The sequence below is a fragment of the Lissotriton helveticus genome, chromosome 8 (assembly GCF_964261635.1).
Source record: "Lissotriton helveticus chromosome 8, aLisHel1.1, whole genome shotgun sequence".
In the NCBI taxonomy this organism is placed as follows: Eukaryota; Metazoa; Chordata; class Amphibia; order Caudata; family Salamandridae; genus Lissotriton; species Lissotriton helveticus.
In genome coordinates, this window is record NC_136069.1 from 231956669 (window position 1) to 231978782 (window position 22114).

The 22114-nt window shown below is 47.4% G+C and overlaps 1 protein-coding gene across 3 annotated transcripts in view; it reads left to right on the top strand.

The window, feature by feature from the left end:
• The first annotated feature begins 13048 nt into the window (after positions 1 to 13048).
• The window catches only part of CEP57 (centrosomal protein 57), a 447591-nt gene continuing 438525 nt past the window's right edge, over positions 13049 to 22114 (top strand). For all 3 annotated transcript variants that reach the window (XM_078656986.1, XM_078656987.1, XM_078656984.1), the window contains exon 1: positions 13049 to 13240. In XM_078656986.1, coding sequence (XP_078513112.1) covers positions 13202 to 13240 — 39 coding nt within the window. In that variant the 5' untranslated portion in view covers positions 13049 to 13201. The remainder of the gene's footprint in view (positions 13241 to 22114) is intronic.

Sequence of the window (22114 nt, forward strand, 5' to 3'; positions counted from 1 at the left end):
CGGATGACAAGGTGGTTTTACCTCTGAGTTAACATTGGCCAATTGTGTCTAACATCAGACACATGCCCTAGGGAGTCACGCAAGTAATTATGGATTGCATGTTTGGAGTTTGGTAGCAATAGTATTCGGGGTGCCCCATGCAGAACATGAGACTGCAGCCCATAGATGAATATGTAGCAATATAACTGTCAGCCTGCCTGGGCGAATTTTTGTAAACGAGGTAATGAAATCAGCTAGCTGCTGTGCCATGAATTTTACTCACCCTATGAGTACATGTATTGATACATTTCTGGCATTATTTTGCTTTAGATTCTTGCGACACACCAGGACCCTTTTGGATATATACACTACTATAGCGGACGTCTAAGAAAACAGAACACTACTGTGGGTTGGAATTATCACCACAATAAAAGTAGGTGATTGGAGTCATTGACATTTTCTGACAGTCGTCACGATGTGACTAATGAGTATTTTTACTCAATTATGGGCAGTTTTGTTGTGTTTTTCTAACAGGGAGAAACATACAGAGAAGATAGGTATTTATTGAGCTCGCCCGTCACCGTAATTGGGGCTATATTGGATTGGATTCCAGCACTACCTTTCGGCTATCACTCACTTTCTCGCCACAAGATGAATACTTACGTTTCTCAAGATTTGCTTGTAGAAATTTTCACGGACCTTCTGATTCGTTTTCACATAGATCTTTATTTTCACACGTGTTTCTCACATTTCTCATTCCATTTTTGCATTTGGTCTTTTGGATATAAATTTGTATCCTCTCTTCAAACGGGACATTTCATGGAAACATCTTGCTTTACAAACCTTGTGCATGCTTGAGTAGACACACAGAGATTCCCTTGTCATCCATCACAATCAATCAATCAATCAGTGGCTTATAGAGCGCGCTACTCACCCGTGAGGGTCTCAAGGTGCTGGGGGGGGGGAGGGAGGGGCAGCTCCGGGTCAGTCGAAGAGAGAGGTCTTGAGGTCCTTCCTGAACGTGTGGAGGGTTGAGGAGCGTCTGATGTTGACCGGGAGCTCGTTCCAGGTTTTGGCTGCAATGTAAGAGAAAGATCTCCCACCGGCTCTGCTTCTGCGGATGTGGAGGACCTCTGCCAGGGCGAGGTCGGCGGAGCGGAGGTTTCTCTTGGGTACGTGGAAACATACTCGTCGTTGAGGTAATTGGGTCCGATGTTGTTGAGGGATTTGTAGGCGTGGGTGAGGAGTTTGAAGGTGAACCTTTTCTTAACGGGGAGCCTGTGGAGGCTTTATAGGTGTTGGGTCATATGTTCATGATGCGGTGCCCCTAGGACGATCCTGGCTGCGGTGTTCTGGATAATTTTGAGCTTGCATAGGAGAGTTTTGTTGATTCCGGCGTAGAGGGCGTTGCCTTAGTCCAGTCTGCTGGTAATGAGTGCATGGGTGACGGTCTTTCTGCAGTCGGGGGGGGGGGATCCATTTGAAGGTCTTCCGGAGAATGCAGAGACAGTTGAAACTGGCAGAGGCGACATCGTTGATCTGGCGGTTCATGGAGAGGGAGGAATCGAGGATTATGCAGAGGTTCCGAGCATTGTCAGTAAGGGGCAGGTGGGCTACCGAGGCGCCGGACCACCAGTTGTTGTACTAGGCGGAGGTGCAAGGCCCGAGGATGAGGACCTCGGTCTTCTCGGAGTTGAGTTTAGGTGAGAATGTAGAAATATTGTGTACACTTAAAAGTGTATCAGGTGACGCATACTTTATCTCATTTGTTTCTGTACAGCCTTGATAAAGTTGCAGGACGATTTCCCATGTAAACGACGAAACACGTGTCTGCTGTTGGAAGACCCAAGGAATAAAAGAAAAGAACAAGTACTTACTTTTCTGTGTTGAATTTGTGCTCACACTTCGCACTCTGATAATTTTGTGACATTACTTTCGTATGCTGGGTATTTTTTCTTTTAAGTAGCTGATAGATTGTACTCTGTTTTTCATCAATAATGCCAACACTCTTTGTTCACAAACAGCACCCGGTGAATGAATTGTGATAATCGGGTGTTAAAGTTATTCACTGTGCTGTAAAAACACCCAAATTGCTTATTGTTTTCCTTTGTCCAGAGAGGCCCTCTGAAGAAGGGACTGTGTCCTGAAATGCATTGGGCAGAATATTCTTGAGTGGACATCAAAGAATCTAATGTTGTAATTGATTCCATTGGAAATTTCAAGTTTCATTTGTTTAGGATTGGTCTCTGTATTAGAAAAGGGGCACAGCATTGAATGTTGTCAAAGAACAAAATAAATTCAAAAAGATAAATGAAAAATGCTTGTCAAAATTGTATTAAAATGTAAGATAGATTCTTCAGCAGTGCATACAGAACACAAGGGATCATTGGTACGTGGCTACTTTTGTTACTCGGGGATATGTGCCATGTTGACTCTTCAGTTTATCTCTACACCAAGACAGGCAGCCTGCAGTGACAGTTTGCATGTTTTTGTTGAGGGTCCCCTAGGATGGCACAATTTAGCTGCAGCCCTAGTGGACCCTCTTCCATCCCAATGCCCTAGGTGCCAGAGGTACCATTTACTAGGGGCTTACAGGGGACCAGTGCACTGTCATTCAAAATCACATCATGTTCCAGGCAAAAAGTGGGAACTTACTTAGTCAAAAGAGGCACTTTCTCACATGAATCTGCCCCTGCCCTCAAACGAAAGAGGAAGAAACTAACCTTCATCTTCTAAGTGGGAGAACCTGGAAGGGGCCTGTGCATTGGCATGGTCAGTGTTCCACTGTAACGATAATTCCCTGTAGAGATATGAACCACCTCAACAGTTTGGGTTTTTCACCTTTCATTTTCAGGAGCCATCTGAGAGGCCTGTAGTCTAACTAAGAGGTGAGTATCAAACAAGTATGGTCTCACCTTCTTCAGGGACAAATCACAGCAAAGGCTTCCCTTTCAATGGCACTCCAATGCTGCTCTCTGGGGAATAACCTCCTGCTAATGAAAGCAACAGGTTGGCCATGGCCATTATCATTAGTCTGGGATAGGACTGCTCATATCCCATGTTCAGAGGCATTTGTCTGCACTATAGCACGCTTGGTATAATCTGGAGCTTTCATAATGGGTGCTGAGCACATTGCTTCCTTTAGGGTGTCAAAAGCTTTTGATACCGAACTGTTCAGTTAACCTTCTTGGAGGTCAGTTCTGTGAGGGGGTAATAATGAACCCATACCCCTTCACCAGCCATATGTAGTACCCAGTCAAGTCAAAGAATGCCCTGACTTGGGTCAGAGTTGTTTGCCCTACCCAGTCCAGAATTGTCTGGATCTTGGGTTGTAAGGGTTGAACTTAGCCTCCACTTACATGGCGACCCAATATACAACTGTGCCATGCCCTATCTGGCACTTGCTTGCCTTGATAGTTAGGCCTGCACTTAGCTGAGCCTTTAGGGCCTTGCCACTATGGATCAGGTTATCCCGCCAGGTGGAGCTAAACACAGCATTATCATCAAGATAAGCTGTACTAAAGGATTCCAGCCCAGCAAGGACTTTGCTCACCAATCTTTGGAAGGTGGGAGGGGCATTCTATAATCCAAAGGGCAAAACAATAAACTGGTAGTGCCCATCTGGGGTTGAAAATGCTGATTGTTTTTCTTTTCTCCGGAGATCAGTCCTATCTGCCAGGGCTCTGATGTGAGATCAAAAGTACTGAGATATTTGGCTGCCCCTAACCTGTCAATTTATTCATCTGCTCTAGGAATTGGATGTGCATGCGTTTTGGCCACAGCATTAAGGTACCTATAGTTCACACAAAACCTCATCTCTTTCTTTCCACTTTGGGTGTGAGATTTAGGGACTAAAACAAGTGGGTGGCCCAAGGGCTCTAAAATGGCTCAATGACTACCAATTTCAGCATCTTGCTTACTTCAGTTTTGATGCTGTCCTGCCTATAGATTTTTTTTTATTTTTTTATTTTTTTTAAAGACCTTTATTATCACTTCACTTCAATACAAGCATGGGCCTACAACCATCCCGGCCGGCCGCTAAGCAAGTCACAAGGTGAGCAGAGCAATCTAAAAGAAGCAGCGGTCGATAAGCCGGGCATGTAAATATCCAGGATATGACTCGTAGTCGAGCGTACAGCGCAATAAACAGGATTTAAGAAGGTCAATTTTACAAAGAAGAAAATAAAACTGAAAAAACAGCAAAAGAAGTGCCAGACAGTCACACATGATCCCACAATAACAACATGAAACAGGACCCTGGAATGAGTGCGAATACACTTAAGGACACGGGGGCAAAGCATACGAGTCAGGATTAAAGTAAACAACACCTACACGTCAAGGCGAATCAGCACCCCAACCCTTAAAAACAAAACAGATTGTAGGAAACATGAAGACGACGACACCCAGAAAAAGAGGAAGCAAAGGGCCATAGAAACAAAGAAAGGACAAAGAGACAACCCGCTTCCCCCCTACCCCCCACCCTGCACCCCTGCAGAAGGCTACGGCCTACCCCCCCCCCCCCCCCCAGCAGCGTGCCTATCGCCCTAAAAGAGACCCGAAATATAGAAGAAAGAGAAAGAAAAAGGAAGGAAAAAATACGGAGAAGGGCCATCGAGCAGACCACCCGGCCCCCCTCCCCTATCGCGCACAGTATACATCAGAAGCAAAGTCAGGAGAGCCACAGTAAGCAAGAATCATACAGTCAATCGGTAATATCCCCGTGGAGTGTCCCTCCAAAGCACCGTCAGCCAACAATGTGTTCCATCATATCTCAGACGAGATCATCCCTGGCCTCCTCTATCAATAGTACCCACATACGGCCATCCATCCATCGGCATACAGTACAGTGTGGCTGGTCCAGCCCAACCGGGCGGTCCGAAAGGCGCCAATACTCCATGGGACCGCAGCCCCCAACTCCCAGTCAAGGACGCATGGCGGAACTCCGCGCGTGGCAGCACCGATGCCGGAAACATCCCCCAGGCAGAACACAGTCTCACCGGCCAGGAGGAAAAGGACACACAATCCGACAATTGTTGAAGCGCCGCCGGGGCGACCCAAACTACGGATCGATGTTGTTTCTTCCGCCGCTGTACATATGAAGACCCCGACGAGTCACTCCCAAACACAACAGAGCAATCCAGAGCGATGGAACGGACCGGGTCCATCAGCGTCTCCACAAACATAGGCGCAGCTGGAACGTTCAACACTGACGCAAAGGCGGGCACATCGGCGCTTCCTTGTGATCCATCCCCACCCACGTGAAGCGGCGGGACGACAATGGCGGCCATCCTCCGACCCAGGTCCCGGGCGTCCCGGATCACGGTCTCATGCAGAGTTGTTAATGCAGCCAAAACATCTCTGAACGTGGGCTCTCTCTCGAGTCGCCAGACCCCAGGACTCTCACGCTGAACGGTTTTTCTGCCCGGGTGAGGTGGGCGCACGAGGGTGCTCCCCGCCATCTTAGCTGCTCCGGCCTCGTCCCTCACCACCTCACCGCGGGACCGGGTCTCACAGCAGGGATGAACAGGAGTCACAACGGGAATCTCACAGGCCAAGGCAGGTTTCTCAGCGGAATCTCACAGGCCAGGGCGGTTTCTCAGCGGAGAGTCACCAAAAGGCTAAAAACTCCGCCGCACCCTGGGGGCAGCACGCTGACTCCGGGCAAAGGCAGTGGCGGGCCCGGGTACAACACCGGAATGGGGGGCTATTAATCATGTACCTCCCCCGACCCAGCGGCATCACACTCCCCACACGGTTCTCCGCCAGTCGGGCTGGGTCGGCACTTTCGCCATCGGCAATCAGGTCGACAGTTTCCTCCGGCTAAGTCCTCACCACCACCAGAGGCCGCTGTTGTTGCACTCGCGGCCGGCCACTCTCCGCACTCGAGACCCCGGACCCGGCTCTGCGAAGGTCTCAAAACTGTCGGGGACACTCCAACGGGTCCGCAGCAAGCAGAAGCCTCAGGAGCAAGAGGTAAGTGAAAGTGACTCTTCGCCTACAAGTAGATGCCGTTGCAGCTCAGGATAAGTGCCAGGATGTATGCGCGGGGTGAGGAGGCTCACAGAGCCGAGCGGTTACGCAGCCATCTCGATCGCCATCTTGTAGATTTTATTTTTGACAGGTAGATTGTCACCAGTGTCCGCATCATGTGTGCACCAGCTAGTCTGACCAGGGGCCAAGGAGAAGAAGTCAACAAACTGATTTAGGACTTGCCTGCAGTCTGCTGTTAGGTAGTGAGGGTGTCTGACAAGACCACTCCATCAACTGACCCATTTTCAGGGTTGTTTTAGAAGAGGTCAGGGAGAGGTGTACTCTCTGCTGCCTAATCTTCATCTCTGACCATAAACATGGTCACGTCATTGCTGTCATGCTAGGGTTTAAGGCAGTTTACATGGATGAACCACTCAAGGTTCCTGCATGTGCCAAGGTTCACCAGGTAGGTGACCTCCAATTTTCTCTCATGGCTTGGGTAGGGCCCAGTGCATGTATCCTGGAGAGCCCTAGGAGCCACAGACTCCAAAGCCTACACCTTCTGCCCTGGTTGGAATCCACCATTGCAGCCTATTGATAATACCAGAGCTTTTGGAGCTCTTGGCTAGCCACAAGGATTATGTTTGCTTTTTCCATGTATCCGGCCATTCTGGAACAAAGGCAAAGCACATAGTCCACAATATTCTGTTTAGGCTGTTTGAGAGGTCTCGCCCATCCTTCCTTCACAAGATACAATGGTCCCCACAGGATGACCAGACAGAAGTTCAAAGGGGAAAAATCCTACCCCCTTCTGTGTCACTTCTCTATAGGCAAAAAGAAGGCATGCCAGGTAGACTTCCCATCTCCTTCTGAGTTTTTATGGGAGTCCACCAATCATACCTTTCAATTTTTTGTTGAGTCTTTCAACAAGTCCATTGGTCTGTGGATGATATGGGGTAGTGAACCTGTAGGTCACTCCACATTCAGCCTACATGTGGTTTAGATAAGCAGACACAAAGTTTGTATCTATGTCTGATACCACCTCCTTAGGAAAGCCAACCCTGGTAAAGATACCAAGGAGAGCCCTGGCCACTGCAGGGGCAGTGGTAGTTTTAAGGGGAATAGCCTCAGGATACCTAGCAGCATGATGCCCTACTACTAGTATAAATCTGTTCCCTGATGCTGTTTGAGGTTCAAGGGGACCAGCCATGCCAGTCCCTACCCTTTTAAAGGGAACCCCAACCACTGGAAGTGAAATTAAGAGGGATTTCAGATGGCTTGCTATCATGCCACTTGCTTAACAGGAGGCACAGAAATTACAAAACTTCTTCACCTTCTGGGATTTACCTGGCCAGTAGAAGTGGTTCACCAACTTACTCCATGTTTTGGTCTGGCAAAGATGCCCAGCTCGGTGGTTGTCATGGGCCAATGGGAAGAGAAACTCTTTAAACTGCTGAGGTACTATCACTCTCCTAGTGGTGCCAGGTTTTGGGCCTCTGGCCTTAATGTAAAGGAGTTTCCCTCCCAGTAAGTCCTGTGGGATTCATTGACGTTTCCCTTTTCCTGATCAGCAGTTTACTTTCACGAGTAGGAGAGGCATATATCTTCCCTAGAGGGCCCCCTGGGCCCACAAGCTCTGCCACGTAAGGCCCAAGCTCTTGGGGCTCAGTTCCCTCTGGGGCTGACAAGTCTTCTCCCTGAGGAGAGGGGACTTAATCTGGTATCCATATAGAAGTTGGTTTCCTGGACATATTGTCCTTTCTCTCGAAAGGTTGGTTAATAATTTCAGGCTCCAACACTTTTTTTCCCACGAGTTCTACACTGTGCTCTTGTTTTTACCCCTCCCCCCCCAACACTCAGGCGTACCCAGCATGGCTGCATTGGGTTTTCTTCCTACCTCAGCCCATTCTGAGGACTCCAAATCATTGCCAAGCAGACATTGTACATGAATTACAGAAGATGACAACACCCGTTTGTGGCCAGTAACCCCTTCCAATTCTAAGACGGTACAAAATGCCGCAGCCAGGATCCTTTTGGCTATTCCCAAATTCACTCCCACTTCCCCCTATATCAGAAAGCTACATTGGCTCCCCATACGGAGTCGAATCAAATTTAAGGCGTTATGCATAGCCTATAAAGCTATTAATTGCCCCGGCCCGCAGTTTCTAAAAACAGCTCTCCGTCCCGTGGAGCATGCAAGAACCTTGCGATCATCCTCTGCACATTTACTGAGGGTTCCACGGACAAGGAGGACCAACTGGGGAGACAGATGTTTTTTCATAGGAACTGCCAAACTGTGGAACACATTACCATCTCACATTAAAACTGCCCCTTCACTACTACACTTCAGAAAGAACCTTAAAACCTGGCTGTTTTCATCCTAAACTATTTCCTGCCTCTAGAGTGAGTTCAGTAGTACTAGCGCCGAGACACCCTCACGGGCTTTTGCGCGCTCTAAAAAACGCATAAAATAAATAAATAAATAAATAAGGACACCAATTCTATTGGATGCACCTTAGTCTGATTGTCAGCTTCGAGGACTGGATAAGCCTCTCCGAGCAAGTACTGAACTGAGGATACCAGTTGTTCAGTCACCATGCTAACTCTGGCACCAGTATCTCGCAGATCTACAACTCTAACCCCATTAATATGTGGCTGTTGTCTATATTTTCCTGATTACTGGGCCAGGGTAGCTACATCCATTCCATCCTCTGTGACTGGAGCGGCCTCAGCAGGCTCTCTGACATAGTCAGGGCCCACCTGTGGCCCCATTAGAGACTCACCAATACATTTACTGCTTGTGTACTAGAGGCATTCCTTTCTTTTTAATAGCTAAGGTCTCCAGTCCTGTGTCCAAGAGCCTGACAGTCATGACACCAAGCCTGTTTGGGATCCCAGTTTTTACCCTGGTACTAACCTTTAGAGTGTGAAGAGTTTCTGTGTCCACCCTCCTGGACAGGTTTTTGGGAGTCTTTTGAAGAATTGCTTTTATTTGTATCTTTTTGGTCCCCATCTGCCCCTTGGGGGTCTATTTTGCCTCTTTCTTTGGGTCACCCCACTAGTGGTAGTATTGGTCACCCTTGTTTTGACCCAGTGGTCTGCCTTCCTCCCCCAACTCTTGAAGAGAAAGTGAGCCTAGGTCTACTAGAAACTGATGTAACTTCTCTTGATAACAATTAATCAACAGATGCTCTTTCATGATTAAATTTTAAAGCCCATCATAGTCATGCACATTGTTATCTTTAAACCAACCATCTAGTATCTGAACTGAAAAGTCTACAAAATCAACCCAGGACTGATTCTGGATTTTTCTAGCCTCACTAAATTTGATTCTATATTCGTCAGTGGTGAGTACAAAGCCCTCAATCAGGTTACCCTTCATGAGGTCATAGACTCAGCATCTGTCTCGTTTATTGTCAGGAGTCTGTCCCTGTATTTACCTGAGCACAGTTCCCACAAGAGAGAGGAGAGAAGTTGTTTGCTTACACAAAAAGTACTTGCCCTCAATGCAGCTGTAATCATTTTCTTTATTTATCTAGCTGCCTAAGCTTGAAGTTTCAGTGGTACACATGTGACATTACAATGCTATCAAAGTGTCTTATATAGCTAGATACAGTTTGTTGTTTTTCTCTGGCAGCGCAGATGGGAAGAGGGCAGTCATTAACCTACATGGATCTTACCTGCCAATAAAACTGATTTAGGCGAAAGACTCGAGACTCCTAATTTTTAAAGCTAAAAATGGCTTTATTTTAATTGTCTCCCACCTCATATCGCCTCTGCTTCAAAAGAACTCAATGGAGCAAATCAGGCCTTGAAGAATCATAAAAATTTTACCAGGCCTGCAGGTCTAGTGACTTAAATAATCTACTTGACCTAACTGTAATATACTTGACCGGTACTCTTGTTTCATATTATTTGAGCCTGGGCAAATATATTAATTCACTGAGCTGCCATTTTCTTCATTATCACATACAATAGCACCTTCAAATATGTTAGTTCAGCATGTCTGCTGCACAAACAACTCTTGTTTGATTTAATAGACTAAATTCTTGCTACAGGGCCGTCCGAACCACGTCCACCCATTATTTCATCCACACCGCGGCGAAATTTGCGCCGCAGTCAGCAGGTTTATTAAATCTTTGTTTACATCACACTTCTGAATTACAAAAAAATTGCTTTTGTAATTCTTGATATATTTTAAAATATGTGTGCTATTTATTTACATGTTATTTAAATGCTGTGTTAGAAAAAAACGAACATCCTACAGCCTATTGTTCCACAATGATTGTCGGGCAGCTCACTTTACAAAATTCTTTAACAGAAGAGAAAGAAAAGTAAACACCATTTCCAGAATAAGATAAGCAGCAATTAGTAAAAAGACAAACTGACATTTGACCTCTGTCCTTGCACATACAGCAAATGTGTCAAGATAAAAACGAGATTTAATAAAGCCATCTTTATTGCTCATACACTTTTTTAAACAGAACACCTGTTCCTTTTATCCTCAAGTTCACTGAACCAAAAAAGACTAGCCGGTCTAAAAAAAAAAATTGTATTAGCAAGTGGATGAGTAGATTTTTCGAGGCCTGCTAATACGTTCTTCCTATTTCATTTTCAAAATATCCCACTATCTTGTTATAAAATGTTGTCCTGTATAACGGATGTTTATGTCTGCCTTGACAGTGCAACTGTCACCTGACCATTTAACTACACCAATATTATTCTACATCTCTTTACTGCCACACAATTATATATATATCTATCAGCCCTGCCAAGTATCACGCATTAGGCGTGATACTAACGCATTTTCGTGTGGCGGTGCGCATCCCCGCACTAAAATGCGAAGTCACGCATTTATAGCGCTGGAGCGCTGCTATATTTAGTAGTGAGCAAAGCAGCACGGAACTGCGCTGCTCCGGCAGCCACAGAGTGTTTGATTGACATACTGATTGCTGCTCCAGACTTGGGGGCTGGCTCTGTATTCGTGGCGGGATTCACGTGACCTGATGGCGTCACGGAGACTGCAAGAATGATTTTCCCAATTGTAAGCCGATACAGGGCCTAATGGGCGGCAGTTTAGGTTTCCTAAATAAGTTTGCCAGCCTCCCAGTCGCTGCGCTCGCACCACTACCTGTTATGCCGTCAATATTGCGGTGCCTGCGGCATCTAATGAAGAATGAAGCTCGAGTGAGTCTGGAGTCTGAGCCAGAGCAGCAGTGACTCGTTGCGGCCAACCCAGACCATGGGTCGCTCTGTTAGACTGTCACTAGCACTCTCAGGTCTGTAGTCCAGTAGTTAACCTTGTTGAAAATATTTAATTTAGTCAGAGCGTCATAACCGGGGTCTGACTTTCAAGCAAACACACTGTACAATGAATAATTAGAACGCCACTGAGTGTCTACTTTGAGAATCTGGGAGTGCTCGGACCGCTCAACTGACAGACAGTGTAGTCCAGTCCGTTGGTAAATTATTAAGTTGTTGAAAATACTGTGACGCAGCACAGTTGCAACCATAATAATTTGTGCAGGCTTGGCCTAAATGACTTACTCATCTCTCTCGCCTCATCAATAATAATTAGGACAAGCAGCCCTCTGTTTAGCTCCCCTCTTGAAACATCCTTTTCTTTCCTTTTACTTTTTGTTTGTTCTTGGAAGCGTTTGGTCCTTTCTTTTAGTTTCTCATAAGTGCTTTGGCCCGTATGTTTTTTGTATTTCCTAATCTCTTAAAAATGCTTGAGCCCGCAAAGTAGTTATTAACCCCCTTTTACAGCAAATCACTACTTTCTCCTACAGCAGTAGCCTGCAGCTGTTTACAGCGTGTGGGCGCCTATAGTATTGGTTTGAAAAATGTTCGTAATGATTTTCCCGGCTGAAGCGGTGGCATTTAATAAGTCTCAGATTTCGGCAGTTTGTGTTTATGCAGCATAGGGGCCTGTCGGTGTATACTTCCACTCAAATGTTCGAACTTGACTTCTGACAGTGCAAGGGCCTTCACAGATAGATGATGTTGAGGGCTGAAAGGTTGCATGAAAATATCCTTTCACGTACCACCCTAACAAACAATAACATTGTTACCAGGCCTACTACCTCGGGTGGGCAGATTCTAAGCCCTATAACAGATGGCATTGCTGTTGGCAGCTTCAAGTGACAGCAACACAAAATTGTTAAATCTGTAGATTTACAAACAATGCAGTGTTTACTGCTTTGGGTTTAATGTTTCAAAGTACTGTAAAAAGGCAGGTGTTATATTTACTTTATACATTAGCAAAACAGTGACTCGAGAATATGAGTACATAGCCAGCACAGGTAAAACCATAATGTATTGGATATATTGAATATACTGTCTGTGGCTTGCACCTTTCACATGCAATAAATAACAGTTGTGGTTGTTCGTATTATTTTATCATATGGGTAACACAGAATCCCTGATAGCATATTGAATTATTGTTTAGTGCCTCTGGCATGTAGTCTAAGCGATTTGTGTATTACCATCCGCATTCTCCTATCGATCTATGCATTATGATATCGGCAGAGTGTGCACTCTGTCGCTGAGAACTGCAATCATGCACTCGGTGTTGGTTAGTGTTCTTCCATTTCTGGGGTTTTGAAGCAGTTTTAAGATCTTCTTAGAATTTCCTGTTGCTCAAATGCATATAATTTCTGATATTTATGTTTCCCTCGTCTTCATTGCTTGATTTTGCTCGCGATAAAGTGTCACTCATATTTGTTGAAATGTCACTCATAATTAAATTATAGTTATGAAAATGTCACACACAGCAACATGAAACCTTGGCAGCTATGATCTATACCCATGCCTATTACTTACAATGCTTCTCATTATTATATAAGACTCCTTTAAAGCTAGACCTATTCACTGCCAATGCTGTCTTGCATAGTGGGAGTACATCTCCGTCCGCTCAATTTCCCTTGTTTTCAAGTGAATAAAACCTACAAGCCTGAGAAAAAGCAAGGAACAGCTGCCATTTTACAACCAGGCAAGACGTCACGGTTTCCTTAGCAATCAAAAGGGGGCGGTCGGTTCTGCCCCTGGAGCGTGGCTGGCTGTAACCCCTTCGTGCCGTGTTGCGTCACTGTGCGTCAGACTGACAGTGCTTGGCGTCGCACAGAGGGTTGCAGGACCTCGCGGTGTGAGTCCCACCGCGCAGCAGTAATAGGAGGAGCAACGACTAGTCGTAGGAGGTAGAGCTCCTCCCTGCGCCTGTCTCTAGCTCTAGTCCCGCCCACACCCTAGGATGTCTGTGGCAGCTGTACGCGCGCGCTCCAGCAAACAGGTAAGAGTTTTAAATGAGGAACGGGGGCACAAGGGTGACCTAGCATCACGGGGGTGGAGCGCGCTCGCTGGCTACCCAACCCCAGCGGACCTTCACTGAACTAGTCTTAATTCCCCATCAATATGATGAACTTCTATCACTTGACCTGAGCACCTATCCCTTACCGTTCTTGGGACACTCATTCAACTGACACGGTTCTCCTCTTGACCCCAAATTAATATGATTCTGAAGCGATTCGACCACATTCCCTTAGTCGGCGGACCCTCGCGCTTCTGGTTTTAACCCTCCCCCCCCATTCCTTTGAAATGACAGCGTCGGTGTCCGCTCTCCCACTTCACTTGCCTTCACCTTTGCCCAGGGGATATCAGGGAGCTGCCCATTGTGCTTTATTCTTACTTAAAGATCCATTAACATGAATTGTGTATCATGCAGACAGTAACTTGGGCACCTGGAATAACAACTTAAAGGAGAAAGTAAAGTGGCTGCAACTTAGTTTTGGCTTTATAAGTGGCAGCAGTTGTTATTTGAACATTTCATAAGTTTCTAGAAGAAATCAACCCTGACTGGAGAGAACTGATAAAGCCTAGTGCCTGTCAATATGTTGAACTGGAGATTTACTTCATTTTGGCACGATAATCCTGTGGATTTTGCCCTTGTCGTTTATACAGTGCTTGATGCAGTAATTTCTGTGCTCTTTTCCATATTATGTACATCACTCACTGCCATACCTGTTGCCTCATTGAGCCAGAAAGGGGGAAAAAAACTGCCAGGATGAACAATTTCTGGGTGCATTACCTGATTTAAGTCCCCAGTCACTATCATCTTTCGGAAATCTTGCAAGTGGTTTGTATCACTTTCGACAGGAAGCAATCTTGTCCCTGGTTCTGGTCGCGCATGGTTTTTAAAGTCCTGATGTCCTTCGTGCATAATCGGTTTGCCAGAACATTCTGCCTGCCTTCCCTATGTTCTGCCGTCTCCTTGGTGGTAATGTATGAATTGTCAGTGGAGTAAAATTTCCACACATCAACTCTTAAGGCTTTCGTCGGAATAAATGTGTCTGTCCTACATCACAGAGGCAAACTTAGGCTCATCTGTTAGAGGGGATGTCTCCTGCAGTGTCAACTCCTGACCACTTATCAAGGGATGAATGCACACTGGGCCTTTTTAGTGGCAGAGTTTATTCCCTTAACATTAGGGTCCCATTTCCCATCACGAGTTAGATGTAAACGTTGTTGTACGATTTATCAGAATTGTAAAGAAATAATGCATTCCTTATTTTGTATTTTTTTAGGTCTCGCCTAGCGTTGCAGTGAGCATGCGCTGCACGCTCTGCGAGACATATTGTTAGAGAGGAGATATCAGATGGGGCTTGAAGCCCAGCCCCTCATTTTCATTGGATGGTGTCATCGTTTATGTTAAACGGTGGCCTCCCATTGAAAATTAGGCTTCTTTGTTACCGCCCTTTCTCCTTTAAGTCCAGCCCATCCGGACTGGATCTTCTGCCTTTCGGCTGTTGGTAATCAATTTCTTATCTTTATTGGGGCCATATGTTTCTAATTAGCATGGCCTTAGCGTGTTCGCTTTCACTTTCGCAGCCGCTCTTGTTTCTAGAAGTCATGTTTATTTAATTAGTGCTGTTGGGGGGGGAATGTCAGCGCAGATCGCACCCACAGCGGTATCTTGCCACAGACCCAACCTCGCCAAGGCTCTCTGTGTACCTGCTGGCACACACTGCTGCAGTGCTTTTTTTTTTTTAGTATGGCGGGGGGGGGGGGGTCTGTCAACCCTCAGAAGGTAACATCCGTCATAGCAGTCTCATCGCATGCCGGGCTGCAGACCGCGCTAGAGGATGGTTTCAGAGCGTTTCTTAAAATGCTAAAATAAATAGGGAAGCTCGAATCGCCACCCTTGTTGGGGTGTAACTGCATTTCTCAGCAGACCTGCAATGGTTGCAGCACAAAAGCACTTCTCGGCAGTCCTGCAATGCTTTTAGTGGGAGGAGGCCTTCATTTCTTGGAAGAGACACTCCGCAGCAGGGAGCACAGCTTGCCATCACCCCAGAATTTCCCTGGTACTCTGCTGGCTAGGACGGTGCACACATAACCCCCCTCACAGGCCCCTTTGTGCAGTCGGTGTGTAAGAGAGGTGCACTTTTCTTGCACACTACATACCGAAATCCCTCCCGGGTCGTTCTCACTGTTTACTGCAGTATGTGATTTTTGTGTTTGTGAAAGGTTTAGAAGAAAACATCGACCTGGATTCAGGGTAAGCCGTGGCACTAACACCCTGTCCCCTCCCTCAGCACATGACGCAGGGTTCCCGCATGCAGCGTCCAGGTGTTTTGCACTGCACAGGTGACTGCTTTTCAGAAACTAAAACAATTATTAACTTAGCTGGACTGGTTGTTGCTTCAACTTTTCGAACCGAGGTGCACGCACATATTTAGTGTATTAAATCACAATTTCTAACTCGTGTTTTCAGTGTATAAAAAGGCAACAAAAAAAGGATGTAGTTATACTTTCCATATAGCTCTCCCTCTCCCTGTGCGTTAATCCGCTTCTAGGTGCTCATGTTTTTATTATACCTCGCTGTGCCCATTTATTGGCCACCCATCTCAAGGTAGGCTCGTCTTTCTCCTTTCAAAACAGAATTAATGACCCTCATTTTATCACCCTGAGAAGAATGAAAGGCTGAACCCGCCGGTGTTTTATGCTTCGCCTTGTGCAGGTGCCAGGGCCATCCAGGTATCTCTGAGGTTGCTTGCATGAACTGAGGGACATATCAAACTGAGGGGCTTTATTTAGATAATCTAGCGGCTAGAAACAAGGTGGGATCTTGAAAAGGAGAAGATAAGGCGTGGAGGCGGCGGGGCATGAATTTAGAGGTTCATGTGTGTTTGTTTGAGGGCGAGCAGGGATCCCTTGCGAGAAAATGGTGGCACGTTGAGAAAGATGCGGGAATAGTATACCTGTGTGGGAAATGGCGGCTTTGTTTACACACTTGTGAGTCTGGACGGCTGCACCCCATTCCATTAAAAAATGCCGCGAGGTGGAGTGAGGCCCCCTGTGGCTTTTCCAGGGCAGAATCCCTGCATTTACCACAAGAAGGCTCTCAAATTAAGGCTGGTATCACACCCTGTTAAGACGTTAATGGAGAGAGAGAGAGAGACGCACGTCTGCGAGCTGCATGGCGCGTGGTGCGTGTTTATTATGTTGAAACTACCTGCCTCCCTCAATGTTGGGTTTACCTTTAATAGGAACTGCCACTCGATAGCAGCTTCTCTGGTGCACTAGTCTCCTACTTGCCACGTCTGTAGCGGAGTATACCTGTTTGAACTTGCCATCCCATAGACACAAGGCATAGGATACATGTAACTTTTTCTGATGTTTATGTAATGTACATTGGTGCACAGTGTTAACAAAAGGGATTCATGTAGTCCTTATTTTTAAATACTGTGGTAAAGTGTTTTCTCCTAAAACAACGGAATATTTCCAATTATAGCATTAATGCAATATCTTAGATTTTTAACTGTGGCATGTTTTACAAATGCCTTGTAAGAGTTATTGCAGTTATCTTAATTCTGAGATTTTATCATTTTCATTGGTGGTTTATGTGCACTAAACATTTTGAAGTTGTTCTGACAGTCTTTATATGGAAGGTTTGCACAGCAGACCTCTTTAGAAACCTTTGCTCCTCTCTGGCCCGTTCTATCCACCAGCATCCCTCTTTTGCGCTGTCTCCCGATCAAAACCTCTCTCCATTCACTCCCAGTCTGTCTGTCTCTATTTCCCTCTGTTCCTGTCTGTTCTTTGCCTGTTCGTGCTCTGCCTGTCCATAACCACCTCGCGATGTGCATGTGCCTCTCTAATTTTAAGCCTGTTTCTCTTTGCCCTTGTAGAACATGTCTCAAACCCATCCCTCTCACTCTCTGTGTGCACTTCTCTCCGTCCCTGTCTATTGCATCTATGCATCTATGCCTGTTAGTGTTCACCCTCCGCCTCCCATAAGCATGCCCTTCCCTTTCTCTTCTTCTCTCCTGGCTCACTCCCTCATTTTAGCTCACCACCCCTAGATCCCCTTAGGGGCACCCCTCACGCCTCTCCTTTAATCTGACCTAATATTTCAAACACTGCACACCTCTACAAGTAAATATAAAACCTGGAATTTCACTACACACCACATTAATAAAAGCCAGTACCATTTAGAGTCAATCATTTTTATTATGCGGGTAAGCATCTTGGTACACAGCCCAGCTGCCTACATCAACCTGCCGGCAGGGCATACTCTCACAGCAGTGACACAGCGTCTGGGCCTACACCCTGGAGGGTGACCCCGTGTAGATGAAAGATCTCTAAAAGCAGCCCCACCTGAGATATAACCACCGCTTTTATAAGAGAACAAACAGGAAAAACAAAAAAGCCCCAACCCCCCTCCCGTTCCCACCCCACTCCGCATCAGCTTCTACCCACACCCTTCACACTCCAGGATCCGCCAGCTCCACCAAGCGGCACTCAGACAGCAGGCGTAACCCCCGTAGGCTCTAAAGGAGTGAGTTTCAGGACTTGTAGATACTTCGGACATGTCACTTCTCGTAGGTCTTTTGAAAGGAGTTGTAAAAACGGTCCCCAGAGCTTGGCATATTCAGAGCCCTTCCCATCCATGCCCAGCGAGAGCCGTTCCATGGCTAGAATGTGCCAGAGCCTTTGAATCCAATCTCGGGGGTCAGGTATGGCTGGGGAACCCCATTGCGCCAGGAGGACCTGCCTCACCGCCGCCAAAGCAACTTGCCTACCTTTCACCGAGCGCAAGGGAAAGAACTTAGGGTGGGGAAGCCCCAACAGCGCATGCTCAGGCATCCAGGGGAATGTAATGTGAAATGCAGCGTCCAACTCATCTAATACCATTTTCCAATACCGCCCCAGCTTCGGGCAATGCCACAGCAAGTGCACCAGTGTCCCTGAAAGGCCACACCCCCGCCAGCTTAGGCCTGACTTCATAACATCCCATGCCTTGACGCGCGCTGGAGTATAGTACCAATAGGCCGCAACTTTGTAGGCCGACTCGGTACCCGCAGTGTTAGAGGCCGTGTGCTGTGCGCGATAGAAAACGTGCTCCCACTCCTTTCTCGTCAAGGGGCGCCCCAGTTCCGTTTCCCAGCGGACTTGTGCTATCGTACGCTGCTTCTTAGGATGGCGCCGATTCATCACATATAGCTCCGAGGTGAGCCTTCGATCGTCCTTCTTGCAGACTAACCATTTTTCAAATGCTGTCAGGGGCCGAGACATATGGGCAACATTGGCTGATTGGGTCACCCAATGCGCCAACTGTGAATAGTGGAAAGCGTCAGCCCTCGGCAGCTGGAAGTATTCTGTACATAACCGGGTAAACGGGATCAAGCCATCTAGGTCAAAGAGGGCACCCACCCTCTTACAGCCTTCCTCTCGCCAAGTAAGTAAGACTGGAGACGCGCATCCCGACGGAAAGTCCGGGTTGTCAACGATAGGGGTCATCGGGGAGGGGAAAGTAGTCCACCCCTTTTGCTGCGCCAGTTGGCCCCATGCCTTTAAGGTCGGGGAAGTCACCGGGGAAGAATAAAGACCCCATGCCCAATGCTTGCGCGGCAACCACAACTCCCGCCATATGTTACAACCCGCCACCGTTTGGTCCATAATGTTCCAATGCTTGCTAGACAGGGGTCTGTTCCATTCCATAATATACCTAAGACAGGACGCTTGAAAGTACGCCGTCATCAGGGGAAAGCCCAGCCCACCTGCCACCTTCGGAGTCGTAGCAATGGACAATGCCAGGCGCGGCCTTTTATTGTTCCATAAGAACCTATTGAGGAGCCCCTGTAGCTTCCACAGAATACCCTATGGGGCACTCAAAGGCAGCTTTTGGAAGAGATACAATATACGGGGGAGTACAGTCATTTTTATCGCTGCCAACCTCCCATTCCAGGCCATATTGAGACGGGACCAGTCCGAAGGGGCCTTGGTGACATGATCAACAAGCAAGCTATAATTTAGGGACACCGTTTTAGCAATAGATGGGGCCAGTTGGTCACCCAGGTATGGAATGTCGGAGTGTACCCATTGGAAGACAAAGTCCTGCCGCAAATCCAGCACTTCTGCATCAGGGACGGAGATATTAAGAATTTGTGATTTTGAGAAGTTAACTTTAAAACCCGCTACTTTCTGGAATTCGAGGAGTTCCGTCGACAGACACCGCCGGGAGGAGTGAGGTTGGGTTAATGACAGGATGACGTCGTCTGCATACAGACTGATCTTATGAGTATCAGCCCCAAATTCGATCCCGGAGATACCGATGTTAGACCGAACGCGTTGGGCGAAGGGCTCCATATAGAGCGCAAAGAGCAACGGGGAAAGGGGACATCCTTTTCGCGTTCCCCTAGTAATGGGGAAAAGGGCAAAAGGGCATATCAACAGCCATTCGTTCGCACTGCCGGCTTTGGGGCCGCATAGAGGCACTGAACCCACCGCAGGAAATTGTCCCCCACCCCGAACGCCCTCAGCACAGCGAACAGATAGTCCCATTCTATGCGGTCAAAGGCCTTCTCCGCATCAATAGAGATCAAGAAGGCCTGTGTCCGAGAGCGATTAACCAAATCCTTGAGGTGGAGCAACCGCCTAGTATTGTCCCCCCCTTGCTGAGTTGGGATAAATCCCGCTTGATCTGGCTCAATAACTCCATCCATCAAGGGGCTAAGCCTCTCAGCCAGCACTCCCGCAAACAGTTTGGCGTCAATGTTGAGCAGCAAGATCGGCCTATACGGCCACACTCTTTATGGTCCTTCCCGGGTTTAAGAATAACCGTAATCGCCGCCTCTGCCATGGACGGAGTCACCGCACCTGTATCAAGAAAGGAATTAAAAAGGCGAGTTAAAAGAGGTGCCAACTCCACGCAGGAAGTTTTATAAAATATGGCGGAGAAGCCATCTGGCCCAGGAGATTTAGCTACCTTCAACCGCGCAATAGTAGATATGACCTCCTCGATGCGGATCGCAGAATCCAAACCGTACGTCGACTCCCAATAGAGGGGCGTAATGCCACACGACGCAAGATAATCCGCTATTCCCCGAGAAGCCGCGCCCTCCCTTCTATATAAGGTCTGATAGAACTGACAAAGTGTCAATGGAGGTATCAGTGGTTTGCTCAAGTGCCCGAGGGTCCCTGATGGATTGGATAGTGGTCAATTGAGTGCGCGCCGGCAACCTGTGTGCAAGCATCCTCTCCCCTTTGTCCCCACAGAGGTAGAACTTGTGCCGCAAGCACAACAAAGCATGCGCAGCCCTCTCAAGGTCAAGGTGCTTCAGCATGTGCATTTTCGTCCCCAACTCCCTCCAGACCCTCGGTGTCCCAGTCCTCTTATGGATCGCCTCCAAGCCACTAACTTCCTTCTCCAACGCAGCGCGCTTCTCTTTCCGCAGACAGGAATATGTCGCTGCAAGCGCTATAAATTCTCCCCGCACTACCAATTTCAAGGCCTCCCAGATTAATGCTAGGGGTGTATCCCCTACCTCATTTTCGGCAAGATAGTGAGTAATAATGTCACGGATCTTCGCAACCACCGAGTCCGAATGAAGCAAGGAGTCGCGGAGGCGCCAACTGAGATAAGCACATGATCGGACAAGGAACGCGGCACAATGTCTGCCGCCGACAAATGAGGTAAAAGAGAGGATGAGGCCAGGAAGTGGTCTAAACGCGCATATGTCTTATGGGCTGCCGAGTAGTAGGTATAGTCGCGCTCCTGGGGATACTGAACGCGCCATACATCATGCATCCCTCCCTCCAAAAGCTACTGCTTTCCCCCCTGTGACATCTCCCCCGCCTGGTGGAACCTCTGCTCAGACCTGTCCACTCCCGCTTCCATTACAATATTCAGATTGCCACCCACAAGAATCAGGGCGTATGGCGACGCCAACACCTGTGAGGGCCGCCTGCAAGAAGGACTCCTGCTTATATTTGGGGCGTAAATGGACCCTATTGTGAATTGCATCTCCCCCCCCCCCCATTGCGCGCGAACAGCCAAAAATCTACCTTTAATGTCCACCACCTGGGAGATAACTTTGCAATGCGCGTGCTAAAAAGAATGGCCACCCCGTGCTTTTTATTCGGACCCAAAGACCAAAGTTGGAGCAGAAAGCGTTTGTCTGCCATGCGCCTAACATCTTTAGAGAGGAGGTGAGTCTCCTGCAACAGGCACACACCACATTCCGTGTTCTCCAGGAGGGAGAGGATAGCAGCGCGCTTCTCTGGGCTCTTTAGGCCCCTAACATTGAGGCTCACTACCTTTAAGTCCCTACCAACCATATCAATGAAAGGAATAGATAGCGGATGCACATCCCATCTCCAAAGCCCCTAGCGTACCACATTGCCCCAACTGATCCCCGGATCCTCGCCTAGGTCCCCCGAAAGCTGATGGGGTGCCCCCAAAACAACCCCAAACCCTCCACCCCAGCCCCAATCACATGAAAATCCAAAAGGACAAATGACTCAAAGTTAGCCAGTACCATTTACAATACAAAACTTGTTTATTTTCTCTCAAGCAGTCGCGCATACACCCCTAGTCATAAGCTCCCACTCTTTCTGCTCCGCACTAGCGTGCCTATCTCTCTGTTGTACTTGTACTGATAATAAAATAGATGTTTTTAAAAATCTCACGAGAGCGGGCTAAGTTATCTCCAGCGCCCCGGGTGTACTTTGAAGGTCCCCACCCTGGCTCCTGTCACCTATGCACGGACCCCTGGAGACGGACTACTCTACAACTACAACGGGAATTATTTTGCGAAACAGCGTAAATTCGATGACTAAACATCACTCAGTTTTGGATTGTTGACGCTGTTCGGCGTCTTCA